The sequence below is a fragment of the Procambarus clarkii genome, chromosome 31 (genome assembly GCF_040958095.1).
Source record: "Procambarus clarkii isolate CNS0578487 chromosome 31, FALCON_Pclarkii_2.0, whole genome shotgun sequence".
Lineage (NCBI taxonomy): Eukaryota > Metazoa > Arthropoda > Malacostraca > Decapoda > Cambaridae > Procambarus > Procambarus clarkii.
Window position 1 is genome coordinate 21,435,172 of NC_091180.1, and position 14,405 is coordinate 21,449,576.

The window sequence follows — 14,405 nt, forward strand, 5'->3', positions numbered from 1 at the left end:
TTTGAATGAATGTAATTATTGTTTAGATCCAAGGATGTTAGGGTATTGATCAAGCATTGGTTAGAGTATATTTTCCTTTTAACTCCGTCTAATAATATCAGCCTCACCTGATTACTGGTCCACGTGCTAACCCACCTGGCTTACTGGTCGACCTGGTCTGAGTCCCGCGTCTTCTCTAGTGACTTAGTCACTATTGAATAAATTGGACTGAAGGGAAGGCTACTTATTTTGCTAATTAATTATAATACTAAAGCAAGGGTAATATTGACATTAACCTCTGTATATTTAAGAACAGACTAATGAATCGCTGGAGGATGAATAAAAAAGAAGAGAGATGTGTTTGGAACTTTAAGATATATTTAGGACATGTAATAGGATACATCTGAGCTGACATTCCCAACACAATAATGAGAGAATTATAGAGATTACTGGAGAAGTGAAATGGGTTATTCATATGACAATAAATCTACACTCAGTGGTTAACACAATGATTTTATTGTGTAAGTCCCTTACAGGTTGGTTGACACCTCATCTCACGCCAGACGACACTGTTCTTCAGCAGTCTACCCCACACACTCTGTACCCCACACACACACACAAGTACGCCTGGTAATTCACCTCGGCCTCCTCGATAATTTAATAATTATTCGTTGTGTCGGGAGACAGGCAGCCAGTGAATTTATACATGTAATGCTTATATCGAGGTCCCTCTCATGGTAGAGTTACTAACCCCACCCAGGATGCAACCTCACAACAAGCACATTAACCCCTGGGTACCTATTTGTTGCTAGGTGAATAGGCGTATTAGGTGATAGTAAAGGCGCCCAACCATTTTCTGAATTGAAATCTGGAATTTTTCATTGTGAGTCGACAACGAACCCGACTATACTACCGGGACCCTAATATATACATGTACTCACTGACATATGAGTAACCGCCGGCCCCTCGGGTGAAAGCGGGCTGTGACGATCTCGGTCCTACAGTAACGATAGATTCCAATAGATTAAAACATTCCTATTCCTTCTTCATTTTGTTAATGCCACTACCAAGTGCTTTAGCAGCGATGACCCTGAAGATGCGACGTAGGATGAAGACGAGAAGGAAGAGAGCCAGGTGGAGGAGGAGCAGGACGTCGAGCATGAGGAACTCCACCCAGGAGAGCTGTGCCGCCGGGGACCTCAGCTGGGGCGCCCCACGGTGGCGGATGACGTACTCCGTCCAGAACACCGCCCGGTCCCTGGGCGACGTCGGCTGGTCCCTCATCCCCGCTGACATCCTCATTGCATTTTCTTTATACCTGACCACCAGAAAAGTCAGAAAGAAAATTTAAAATAATATATCACAACCACACAAAAAAATGCATGATCATATATTTGTTTATATAATTGTCGAAGAATGTAGGCATATGAATCTGTGAATTCTTGTGTCGTACCATCTTTTTATTTATCATAACTATTTAAAGAGTTTTCCATTGGTTTTGGCCCACACTGCCTCTTCTTGAAACACGTTAATTCCATCTACCTAATTTTATAAGAAGCTGATTTTACTGATTTTACGATAAAGTCTTTTCATAATTAATACTCTAACTTCTACTAAGAACTGATTTTTCAAAAATATTCCTTCTGTTATCAGAAATAACTGTTCCTTCTAAAATTATTATGTATTTCCTCTGGCTTACAGTGCGGGCATTTCCAGCGCCTTCAGTTTCTATTTACAGTTAATATTGCGTTATTCTGTGATTCCTTTCTTGAATATTTTTACTTAAATATTTATTTAAGTGCAAACACCATTGTAGCAAGTATGTTAAGAAGTATTATACTTTCTCCACACTCTCATTAGTTCACTCTCTCAATTAGATGTTCCTGTTAATCTCACTTAATCTATCCTTAAGTTAGGAAGCTCTACACTAGTCCTATATGCGCTAATTACAAATAATTACTTGCCAATCAACTGTTGCTATTGTTATAAACAACCTCCTGGTGCTTCGGAGCTCATTAACTGTTTAATAATTGTAAACAGAGCTGTAAAGATTGAGAAAAGATGTACAAGTTCGTAAGTGTTCTGGATACTAGAACATGTTGGAGGGGTGAGAGGGAGAATTCTGACATGGATGAAAAATTTCCTAACTGACAGACAGATGAGAGCAGTAATCAAAGACAATGAATCTGACTGGAGGAGTGTTACTAGCGGAGTACCACAGGGTTCAGTTCTTGCACTATCTACCAATGATGATGAAATTACACAAATCAATTCACTTAAGCTCAAAATTAAATGTTGGATAACTTAACAATTACTGTAGTCAAAGATTCCTATGTGCCTTGAACAAATAATTTCGATATTTGAAAATATATAAATGATAACAAATATGAAAATAAATGCAGAAGCTCGCTTGTATATGAAGTATATGCTTTCTTCCTCAAGATAAATACCACAAAACACGAACGGAATATTGATTGCAACAAATGTATTTTACAGTTAATCTCTCTAATACATCAATACACAAAAATGTTTGAGAATTTACTCCAGTTGTTACCAACAAGAAATAATATTAGCAATCAATGACTAACTTCGGGTTGTTAATAATATCGGTGAGAGCGTCGACCACCAAGTCCACAGTGAGCTCCTCCCACTGCAGTAAGTGTCCCAGTCCAGATCTCTTCACAACCATAGCGTTCCTGGGCTGCTCGGAGAAGATGGGGAGGGCGAGGAGTGGCGTGGCGTGGTAGATGGCCTCCTGCAGGCCCAAGAGACCACAGTGGGTGATGAACACCTTCACGTTGTCGTGGCCTGCACAATGGTGAGAATATAATAGGAAATGAAAACTTGGGGAAATGAAATGATATTTACTGGTTAGAGAATATTATGTATCTAAGATGGAAAGAGTATCTAATTCTCTGGTAAATATATTCTTTATACAACGGGAAAATACTTTATTATAAGAAATTTATATTCAAATAATTATAGTTATGAATTAAATAGGCCAATTAGCTTTACATATTTTGTAGTAAAAATGTAAATGAATTTGTAGTAAAAATTAATTAATCGATAATAGTGAACGTCATTCGTATCCCTCTTAATCAATTCATATAACAGATCGAAGCAAACACGAAAATGAAATTTAAATGATTAAATACGAGAAATAAGAAGTATGTTTGTTAATTAACTAGTGTTGCATTAGTGGAATGGTTAATATAAGTGGACGGAGACCATACATGAGAAAACAAGTTTACTGTAGTAAGAACACAGCAGCAAATACCAAGAATATCCTGCTGGGGGAGCCACTTGCTGAGCAACACGTTGTCAGGGAGGTCCTCCAGCGTCCCCTCGTATTTCCAGAGGACGCGCTGTGGCAGCCTGCGGAAGGCCTGGACGAGGAGATCGCGGTACTGGAGTGGCATGTCGGTGCTTTGCGTAAAGGAGCCCAAACTGAAGTAGATGACACCAGCAGCTCCTGCCTCAGTGATCCACGACTCCAGCTCCTGGGTCAACAATTTGTGATGAACTAATCATAAGACAGATGGAGAGTGTATACTAGAAAATACATTAAATTTAACCTTTAATTTTAATTCTTACTATAACAAGTGAAATTTTCAAATAGATTAACATGTTCAAACTGTTAGCCCTGTGCATTAAAAACACAAAATTTACAGATGTAGTTTTCTGAGTGATAGAGACTGAACCTGTCCTCCTGTGATATAAGACTCTACTTTACCTGGCTGAGCTTGAGCGTCCATTAAGAAGACAAATGTTCCTGTCTGTCTAAAACTTGACTGGTTAAACAACAAGATCATGATGATAGCCATCATTATGTCTCCTCCAAAACCTTATATCATAACATTAAAAACATACTAAAAAACGTTTTTTCCTTATGTTTTATATTAGTATTTACAAATTCTAAAAAACTACTTGAAATTGCAATATAAAACGTGCTGAAAAGGAAGAGATGCCGTTTTATCATTGAGATAGCACTTGAATTCTTGGGTGGACTAAAATTACATGCAAGATTGTATGTGAAATGTATCTGGAGTTGTCTGAGAAATGATATGCTTTAAGGGATTAAAATGTTACCAAATAAAATTTTAGCAAACTTAAAATATGCATATTTCCTGAATTATTCCTGTGTGAAACAATTTGGTGAATATTGCGTGCTTGGAAAAGATAAAATTTGTCGTAAAATATGTTGTTTTACTTTTCACTGCTGACAAATTTTGCTGTAAATGATAATAATCCATTAAAATATAAGTACTGCTTAGTTATAATGTTTGACTTGTGAATCCCATGTGGTTATATATTTTTGGAAGATTGAGACACACAGACAGAGGGTATTTGTATTATTTGATAGGCTACACAACATTGTCAACATGGGAATTTTACAAGCTAGACTATTACATATGATGATAACAGCGTTTATCATTAATAATTACAGAAGCTAGAAAGCTCACCTGGGGTAGGGGGCTGGCGGGTCGACAGTGCATGCCGCCCACCTCCACCTGTGAGGGCAGGACAACTCACCTGGGGCAGAGGTCTGGCGGGTCGACAGTGTATGCCGCCCACCTCCACCTGTGAGGGCAGGACAACTCACCTGGGGCAGAGGGCTGGCGGGTCGACAGTGCATGCCGCCCACCTCCACCTCTGATGGCAGGAGGGGCAGTGGCATGCTGATGCTAAAGTGGGTGTTGATCAGCGCCAGACTCATATTCCTCTCCAGGTCCAACAGCGGCGGAAGATCCGGGAACTGCGCAGAGATCTGAGGAAAAACACCAGGCCTTCACTGCACTGCACTTTCACAAGGAGTGGAAGAGTTGATCTTTAACGTCCATCAGGTATTGCATTACTCAACAACTAGATAAAACTAAAAAAATCTTCAGAGTGAAAACACTTTTTACTTCTTTAAGATAAACCACTTTAGTTATTAATATACTAGGATGGGTGCTTGGCAGTGCCGGGAATAGTCTGTCTCTCCACTTTACCCCATTCTACTACTCTTCTTTTTTTACCTATCTCCTGTTATGACCATGGTTAGACTTTTTCATAGAAAACTATTGTTATTTGCATATAACCAAAGAGTATAGTTTCGGAGCATGAGACCAGTAGCCTACAGTGCTGCCGGAGTAAGATGAAGGTGCAACACAGATGTTACTGGCAGGTTTGAAGAGATATAAGTTGGTAAATTGATTAAGTATTAAACAGATAGTAGATTATATCAACTGTAAATTGTTTTGGTAAACGAGTGGTGGAAATAAATAAAATTGTAAAGTTAGTTACTGTTCGATACTTTGTTTGGACGTGTTCTGGAGCAGCAAACAGATTCAACTGGTAAGGCAGCTGTGCTGTGAAGTTATGGTACATTGTAGGAGTTTATTTAGTAGATAAGTTGTTATTTTTCCAGTACTGGCCATCACTCGCTATATTATATATTTTCTATATAAATGTGCAACTCCAGATGTGCTCTTAATTGCTCTTGTTATAGTAGGGGTCAACAGGAAAGGATTTTGACTGCAACTGTGGAGTTATGGGGAATACCTAACCTGTACTTCCATCAGAAGTGTGTCAGGTGTGCTTTAGCTTTAGATTGCAAAAAATTATCTCTATCAAATTAAGATATTGGTAGTCGAGAAAATGTCAATAAACACTGCCGGGGGTTATGTTATAATGGGTGGACATTGTGTAATAAATTAACATAACATCTCACTTCCTAATACCCTGTGACCAGTAGGTAGTGAGTCATCATACTTCTTTACCACGTAACATTGGGATAGCTTATCCCTGGGGGCGGGGAATAGTCCACATCAGCAGGAGGGATTGTTAGTTTATACAGTGCAAGTATACAAACAGCCACAATACACAGAGTAGTGGTTGGGCTACTAGTAGGACACCAGTCATTATTATAATTATTATTACCAACTGTTTATTTTTCCCCAGAACCTATAACATCTCCCTATATATCAGCCCCTTCCTCATTTTCCCTGTGCCGTTTCATTCTAAATGATTTGCTACCAGAAATCTTAGCCAAATATCCCCAGTTTGCTAACTGTAGGTAGTATATGAGTGATTGTAACCTTTCCACCGCTGCCCACTGGATGGGAAGGGGGGGGGGGGGCGGTGTGCAGGACAAACATATCAATTTTGACACTAGCTCTCCACATATGTCAGTTGCTTAATTTAGAACCTGTACTTGTGGTCGGTCTCGAGCCCATTGTTGATGTGACGATGTGCATTAAATTTTGTAACTAGCTCATCAAGACTGTAACTGGCTTAGCTAAATGACTTGTGGAGCTCAGTTTCTGAGTCATTATGTGCCTCTGTAACACTTTCACCTACCACCCTCAGGATAGGTATGGGGTGCATAATAAATGAACTAAATTAAACTATATACTCTCATAACCCCAATGTACCTGCTTGTATATAAATAAATAATCCTGGTTGTCATACATTCAACGTACCTCTTTCTGTATTGGTGGCACGATGGCCCAATTCCTCCAATAAATCGCAATTCCAATTTGAATCATCATGTTGTGGAAGCGGTGCCAGAAGGAGTAGGGATGTGGGTAATCCATCATGTGGTTGGGAACATAGGCTGGGCTGAGGACGTTGCCCAGGACGGCGCTCTGGCGGTAGTCCAGCGCTGGCGTAGTGACCATGACGAAGGCAGCCTCGTGCACGAACGGGTACGCCACCTGCAGCCAGAGTAAACATGAGGCTTACCCTGACCCCAAGCTTTGGCTACAACAGTATAACCCTGAATGATACTTACACAGGTAGCACTTATAATTATTTCGATGATATTTCTAATCACAGATTTACTGTTGCTGCCTTAGTTGCCTTTATGGTACAATTCCATAGGTCACATATTACGTTTATCACAGAAACGAAAATTAGTAAAAAAAATTACATGTGGATTAATTTTTTCATTTAGAATACTATAAGTTTTCTAACTCTAGTTTGAAGGCTAACAGCTAGCTCTCCTCACAACTTACAGTTTGCAGGTTAAAAGCGCTCTCTCCCACAGCTTAGTGTTTGCAGACTAAGTTCCCTCCCTCCCTCAGCTCACAGTTTGCAGGCTAAGAGGTCTCTCTCCTACAGTTTATTTAAAGGCATTGCCAACCTATATATACACATATACATTATCAGCTAATCACATAATAAATTGAATCCATCCCAATATCAGAAGGTAAGAGAGATCTGCATGATCTCATATTAGGCTTAGGAAATCGATTACATTTAAATTTAAGCAAACAACTTTTTTGTTTGCTTGAATATAAGTAAGAAATTACTTATCAGATGATAATTGCACTTATCAAACAAGAATAACTATGAACACTTACCTCATTGAACTCATGATCCACCATGATGAGATCAAACTCCTTCCTTCTTTCATAAAGGTCCTTCACCACAGGAACTTTGTACAGTTCCCTGGCAATGTCTGGAAGGATGCCCTCAAACATCTGGAAGCATCCTGTCCGGTCATTAACATAATCAAACATGTTTACACTCATCTCACTGAAGTAACGGAGTCCGTGTGTGACCTCGTGGATGTTGGGATGTTTTGATGACTTCGGGTGGTTGGTCAACATCACAATCTGGAGATGAGATTTGAGGCAAAAGGTAATATAAAGTTAAAGATTTCTCATAAAAGCTGCAACTGATGTTGGACTAAATTTGCCAGCTGAAAAAAATGGAGCTGGATGCCCTCTCAGAACTGAAGAATTACAAATATTATAGTTTTTATAATTCCACAAGCAGTGCATATTTTTACCTGAATATACCTGCTGGCCACGATATTTAGTGGCCTCGATGGGGACAGGAAAAATAATCTAGTCTATTGAAAATATTATTTGTTTTAATTATATGGTTTCCATATTTTGGGCTGGAGCATATTAGGCTTATCAAATTCACCATATTCCAACAACTGATATCACCCAAGATGACACCAACAGCAGTTGTCTAACAGAGGCATTCGGTGAAATGAAACATTTTCCAAACGCTTTTGTCATTCCGAACCCGGGACATTTTAGCTGTGACCAAACAACACTGACCATTGCACTACAGAACCCTTTGACCACTGCTGCATAGGACTAATTTCCTCTGTATAATCCCAGATCACCAAAATCATTTCGTTGATGCCCTACCTCGTGTCCACGGTCGGCCAGAGCCTCGGCGATGGGCATGAAGACGTTCCTGTGGCTCTTGGTAGAGACGGGGAGGAGCATGAGGATCTTGTAGGTTCTCTCAGGGGGCGCCAACTCCCCCGCGGCGACCCCTGCCATAGCCGCCACCAACACACACAACGGCGCCAACTTCATCTGTGTAGACCAAGTTTGATATTTACAGAGTATGAAAATAAATATTGAAAAGCATTTAACAGTCATAATTCAATGAAAAGCAAGGACACTATGAGGATAGCACTGTGCCAGTAAGCCAATATATTGCATTAAATCTTCATTACGAAGGATAGGCGCTGGGATATGAGGACGGAGGGAAGGAACGGTGCCCAATCACTTAGACCGTCGTGGATCGAATGCCGACCTGCAAGAAACGAAGTCATTGCAGGACAGTCCAGTTTGAGATGGCCCAGGCATGTCCTTCCACGGATTACACTCACTTAAAATAGTTCTGAGATCTCCTTATAAGTTATTTAAAAATGAGTAGTAAAGTGGTTTATAAAATAATGTAGGGTACCATCATGACTTATCTCAAGTCAAGATGTTCTCTCAGTCTGTGGGAACCGACCTATATTATCTAGACTACGTTTTTATATATTTGTGTCAATAAACGAATGTTAAGTGATTTCTTGTGTTTAGATAATATTCCCTTCTCATTTATTATTTTTAGTCCACGATCCCAATTTAGTATTTTGTAAGTTTTTATGTGGTTCCACCTAGCATCCTCATATAGTAAATATTTCCCCTTGATTGAGTAAGCCCTCTTAGAGTAAATTTTATTCCTCCTTTTCAGTTAATTACGGATCCCAGTTCTTGGCATCCTGAAACTAATTGACGGGTCCTTCTCACAGTCATTTAGCTTAAGTACATTTGGGTCACCAAAGAAGAAGGTACTGGCGGCGAAAAGTCTCGTGAATAAGCTTGGGTATAATCCAAGTTTTGTGTGTACTGGTAACCGTGGCGTCAGTGTTTCCTAGTGCACGTGGCATTTGGTGGTCAATCACCAAGTTACATAACCAGCACTGGGCTCAGGTTACGGTAAGGAACAACGGTTAACATCGATACCCTTAACTGACGGCCAGTTAAGGCAGAGTAAGTGACGTTAAGGTCATTTAAAATCGAGTCTGTTACCTAGAGAGCAGAGGTGACATTCTGGTTTGTTACACTGCATTCAGCCGGTACAGCTTGCAGAAAATTTCACTTCCTTTAAACATTTACAAACTTCCAATTGAAGTAAATCAAGAAACATTAGACTAGGCTGTAGATGGGGAGGGCTTCACCATCAGGCTATAACTGTCATACTGGCTTAGCACTTTCTACTGGCAATAACTTCCCCTTCCGTCCATCAGTGGATAAATACCCGTTCATGATAGTGATAACGTTTATCAGGTGGAATTGCATAGCGAAGATAACATTTTAAAGACCAGAAACATACTACTGTGTATTCGCTTTCTCAACTGCTGAATACCCGAGGTCCAGCGCTCAGGTGGTGAGGTGTAGTGGAGGTCCAGCGCTCAGGTGGCGAGGTGTAGTGGAGGACCAACACTCAGGTGGTGAGGTGTTGTGGAGGACCAACACTCAGGTGGTGAGGTGTAGTGGAGGTCCAGCGCTCAGGTGGTGAGGTGTAGTGGAGGACCAAGCGCTCAGGTGGTGAGGTGTAGCACAGGACCAACGCTCAACTGGCAAAGTGTAGCACAGGACCAACGCAGGACACATTGCCCGCTCCACTCCCAATATAAACTGACTATCCCAGAACACATGCCCGTCAACTGGTAGCTTTTGCCTTCCTTCTTTTATGAATTATTTAATTATTAATATTATCAAGACTTATTTTCCCAATCATTAGGATTTTTGCAAATCCTAAATTAAATAAAAACAATCTATAAACCCTAAAATTAAAAATTATTACTAGATTTGAGATTGATTATTTGACTGGATCAGCGTGACTGTCCGGCTGAACATTGCAAATGAGGTGAGAAGCGGACACACGATCGTTCTGCTTCGCAATGTGGCGAAAATGAACGTGATAAATAACATGGAAAAGGAGAGGTGTAGCTTAAACGTTTTTTCTTGTACTCCCTGACATATATTAACCTAGACCTGTTACCTGACATCACAGTATGTCTTTCTGTAACAAATTTCAAACAATACAAATTTAACACACCCGTGAAAACCCCTGTTATCCTTTAGCAAGCTTTGCTCTCCTTTGATCAGCTTTATTCAGATGGTGGCTTATGATCAGCTCTGGTTAGGAGGTGACCTTTGATCAGCTCTGGTTAGGAGGTGACCTTTGATCAGCTCTGGTTAGGAGGTGACCTTTGATCAGCTCTGGTTAGGAGGTGACCTTTGATCAGCTCTGGTTAGGAGGTGACCTTTGATCAGCTCTGGTTAGGAGGTGACCTTTGATCAGCTCTGGTTAGGAGGTGACCTTTGATCAGCTCTGGTCTCAAGGTAATCATGATCTAACTTGCAAAGCAGGTTTCATTTCATCAGGCTTGTCGGTGAGTGTGAGAGAGAGAAAACTTTAATGGTCCCCAAGCCACTGGGAGGGGGAGGGAGCAGGTGCTGGTCATTGACCAGGCCTCCCCCAAGCCAGGAGGAGGTCTGGTCGATGACCGCGCCACGGGGACGCTAAGCCCCGGAAGCACCTCAAGGTAAGGCCAATGCCTTACTTACAGTGTTACAATCACTGAACATGCTATGACACGACCAGCACTGAAACCCAGGTTACCATGGCTCATCCCACTGGCGTACACTGTTGTGATACTTGTCCACCAGAGGTGAGCCCTGATTATACAGGTTTGAATCCTGGTCATGTTCTAAGTGATAGTACAGTCGGGTTCGTTCCCGGCATACTATCGAGAATTCTGGGTTCGAATCCCAAGTGGTTGGTCACGTTTCGTGTCTCCTAATGCCCTTGTTGACCTAGCTTATTACATTTTCAAAGACAAAGTTTGCACACACACAACTGTAACCTGAAAACACTAAACAGAGTTTTACTTAATGCTAACATTGTTGTTGTTGTTGTTGTTAAAGATTTGCCACCTGGAACAAAGTTCCAAGTAGCACGGGCTATGGTGAGCCCGCAGTGCTAACATTGAACAGCTTGTCGTATATACTCGCAATTGGGTGAGGCGATATGTTGCAACAGTTTTGGGTGAGGTGAACAAACTTTTGACCAACACAAGACAGAACACGGTGCAATGGGTATAAATTGGTTAAATGAGAGGGCAGAATGGAAGCAACTGTAAAGGGCCTATTGGCCCATACTTCCTCTTGATGCTTTTATATTGGTGCGGAGTCTTGAAGTGGGTAGAATATAATTGTGCATTAATTGGCTGTTGATTACTGGTGTTGACTTTTCGATGTGTAGTGCCTCGCAGATGTCAAGCCGCCTACTATCGCTGTATCTATCGATGATTTCTGTGTTGTTTGTTAACATCGAAATCATCGATAGATACTGCGATAGCAGGCGTCTTGACATCTGCTATATATTAGGCGAGCAGTAATGAGGGACATGACCGCAGTATACATGTGGAGTAATGAAGGACATGACCGCAGTATACATGTACAGTAATGAAGGACATGACCGCAGTATACATGTGGAGTAATGAGGGACATAACCGCAGTATACATGTGGAGTAATGAGGGACATGACAGCAGTATACATGTAGAGTAATGAGGGACATGACCGCAGTATACATGTACAGTAATGAAGGACATGACCGCAGTATACATGTGGAGTAATGAGGGACATAACCGCAGTATACATGTGGAGTAATGAGGGACATGACAGCAGTATACATGTAGAGTAATGAGGGACATAACCGCAGTATACATGTAGAGTAATGAGGGACATAACCGCAGTATACATGTGGAGTAATGAGGGACATGACCGCAGTATACATGTAGAGTAATGAGGGACATAACCGCAGTATACATGTGGAGTAATGAGGGACATGACCGCAGTATACATGCAGAGTAATGAGGGACATAACCGCAGTATACATGTGGAGTAATGAGGGACATGACCGCAGTATAGTATACAATGAAGTAATGAAGTATAGTATACAATGAGTAATGAAGGACATGACCGCAGTATACATGTGGAGTAATGAGGGACATGATCGCAGTATACATGTGGAGTAATGAGGGACATGACAGCAGTATACATGTAGAGTAATGAGAGACATAACCGCAGTATACATGTAGAGTAATGTGAGGGACATGGCCGCAGTATACATGTAGAGTAATGAGGGACATGACCGCAGTATACATGTACAGTAATGAGGGACATAACCGCAGTATACATGTACAGTAATGAGGGACATAACCGCAGTATACATGTACAGTAATGAGGGACATAACCGCAGTATACATGTACAGTAATGAAGGACATGGCTGCAGTACATAGAGTAAGGGCGTGACAAGGCACACTGGCGGCCGCGCGGCCCAACTCCTGGACCTTGACTACTGGTCAAGGCTGTATAGATACAGTACCATGCTTAGCAACGATGAGTCGTTCACCCGAGTTGTTTACTGCTGTGTGTGGCGGCCGGCTTGTGCTGACAGCCACGGTCTCCAGTGCTTCAGTAAAGATTAAGATAATCCCGCAGATTTACTGAGCATCTGTCTTAGTAGCATTTGCTGAGAAAGCAAAATCACCTCATGTGAGTACTAATAATATTATATCATTAGATAAATGGCAAACGCTATTGATAAGGTGAAGCACTTGGCGAGATTGGTCTACAACCCAAGCTGATAGTGTGTTAAGTGCAGGGAGAGAAGTGTGTTTATATTGGTCCTCCACTGCACCTCACCACCTTAGTGTTGGACCTCTACTACACCTCACCACCTGAGTGTTGGACCTCCACTACACCTCACCACCTTAGTGTTGGTCCTCCACTACACCTCACCACCTGAGTGTTGGACCTCCACTACACCTCACCACCTGAGTGTTGGTCCTCCACTACACCTCACCACCTTAGTGTTGGACCTCTACTACACCTCACCACCTGAGTGTTGGTCCTCCACTACACCTCACCACCTGAGTGTTGGTCCTCCACTACACCTCACCACCTTAGTGTTGGACCTCTACTACACCTCACCACCTGAGTGTTGGTCCTCCACTGCACCTCACCACCTTAGTGTTGGACCTCCACTACACCTCACCACCTGAGTGTTGGACCTCCACTACACCTCACCACCTGAGTGTTGGTCCTCCACTACACCTCATCACCTGAGTGTTGGTCCTCCACTACACCTCACCACCTGAGTGTTGGACCTCCACTACACCTCACCACCTGAGTGTTGGTCCTCCACTACACCTCACCACCTGAGTGTTGGTCCTCCACTACACCTCACCACCTGAGTGTTGGACCTCCACTACACCTCACCACCTGAGTGTTGGACCTCCACTACACCTCACCACCTGAGTGTTGGTCCTCCACTACACCTCACCACCTGAGTGTTGGACCTCCACTACACCTCACCACCTGAGTGTTGGTCCTCCACTACACCTCACCACCTGAGTGTTGGACCTCCACTACACCTCACCACCTGAGTGTTGGACCTCCACTACACCTCACCACCTGAGTGTTGGTCCTCCACTACACCTCACCACCTGAGTGTTGGTCCTCCACTACACCTCACCACCTGAGTGTTGGACCTCCACTACACCTCACCACCTGAGTGTTGGTCCTCCACTACACCTCACCACCTGAGTGTTGGACCTCCACTACACCTCACCACCTGAGTGTTGGACCTCCACTACACCTCACCACCTGAGTGTTGTTCCTCCACTACACCTCACCACCTTAGTGTTGGACCTCCACTACACCTCACCACCTGAGTGTTGGTCCTCCACTACACCTCACCACCTGAGTGTTGGACCTCCACTACACCTCACCACCTGAGTGTTGGACCTCCACTACACCTCACCACCTGAGTGTTGGACCTCCACTACACCTCACCACCTTAGTGTTGGACCTCCACTACACCTCACCACCTGAGTGTTGGACCTCCACTACACCTCACCACCTGAGTGTTGGTCCTCCACTACACCTCATCACCTGAGTGTTGGTCCTCCACTACACCTCACCACCTGAGTGTTGGACCTCCACTACACCTCACCACCTGAGTGTTGGTCCTCCACTACACCTCACCACCTGAGTGTTGGTCCTCCACTACACCTCACCACCTGAGTGTTGGACCTCCACTACACCTCACCACCTGAGTGTTGGA

General features: G+C 42.5%; 1 protein-coding gene across 2 annotated transcripts; it reads right to left on the minus strand.

Moving 5' to 3' along the window:
- Positions 1-207: 207 nt before the first annotated feature.
- On the minus strand, positions 208-9,967 carry LOC123758705 (UDP-glycosyltransferase UGT5). Of its 2 annotated transcripts, none has more exons than XM_069334485.1 (8): positions 9,631-9,967; positions 8,130-8,303; positions 7,326-7,580; positions 6,444-6,677; positions 4,583-4,747; positions 3,257-3,479; positions 2,568-2,787; positions 208-1,297 (listed from the first exon to the last, which is right to left on the minus strand). In XM_069334485.1, exons 2-8 carry the CDS (start codon positions 8,301-8,303, stop codon positions 1,015-1,017), a joined length of 1,554 nt encoding a protein of 517 aa, XP_069190586.1. In that variant the 5' UTR covers positions 9,631-9,967; the 3' UTR covers positions 208-1,014. The 2 variants fall into 2 exon arrangements, with proteins under 2 accessions (XP_069190586.1, XP_045599230.1); XM_045743274.2 differs by having other exon boundaries at positions 9,598-9,966.
- Positions 9,968-14,405: the final 4,438 nt, after the last annotated feature.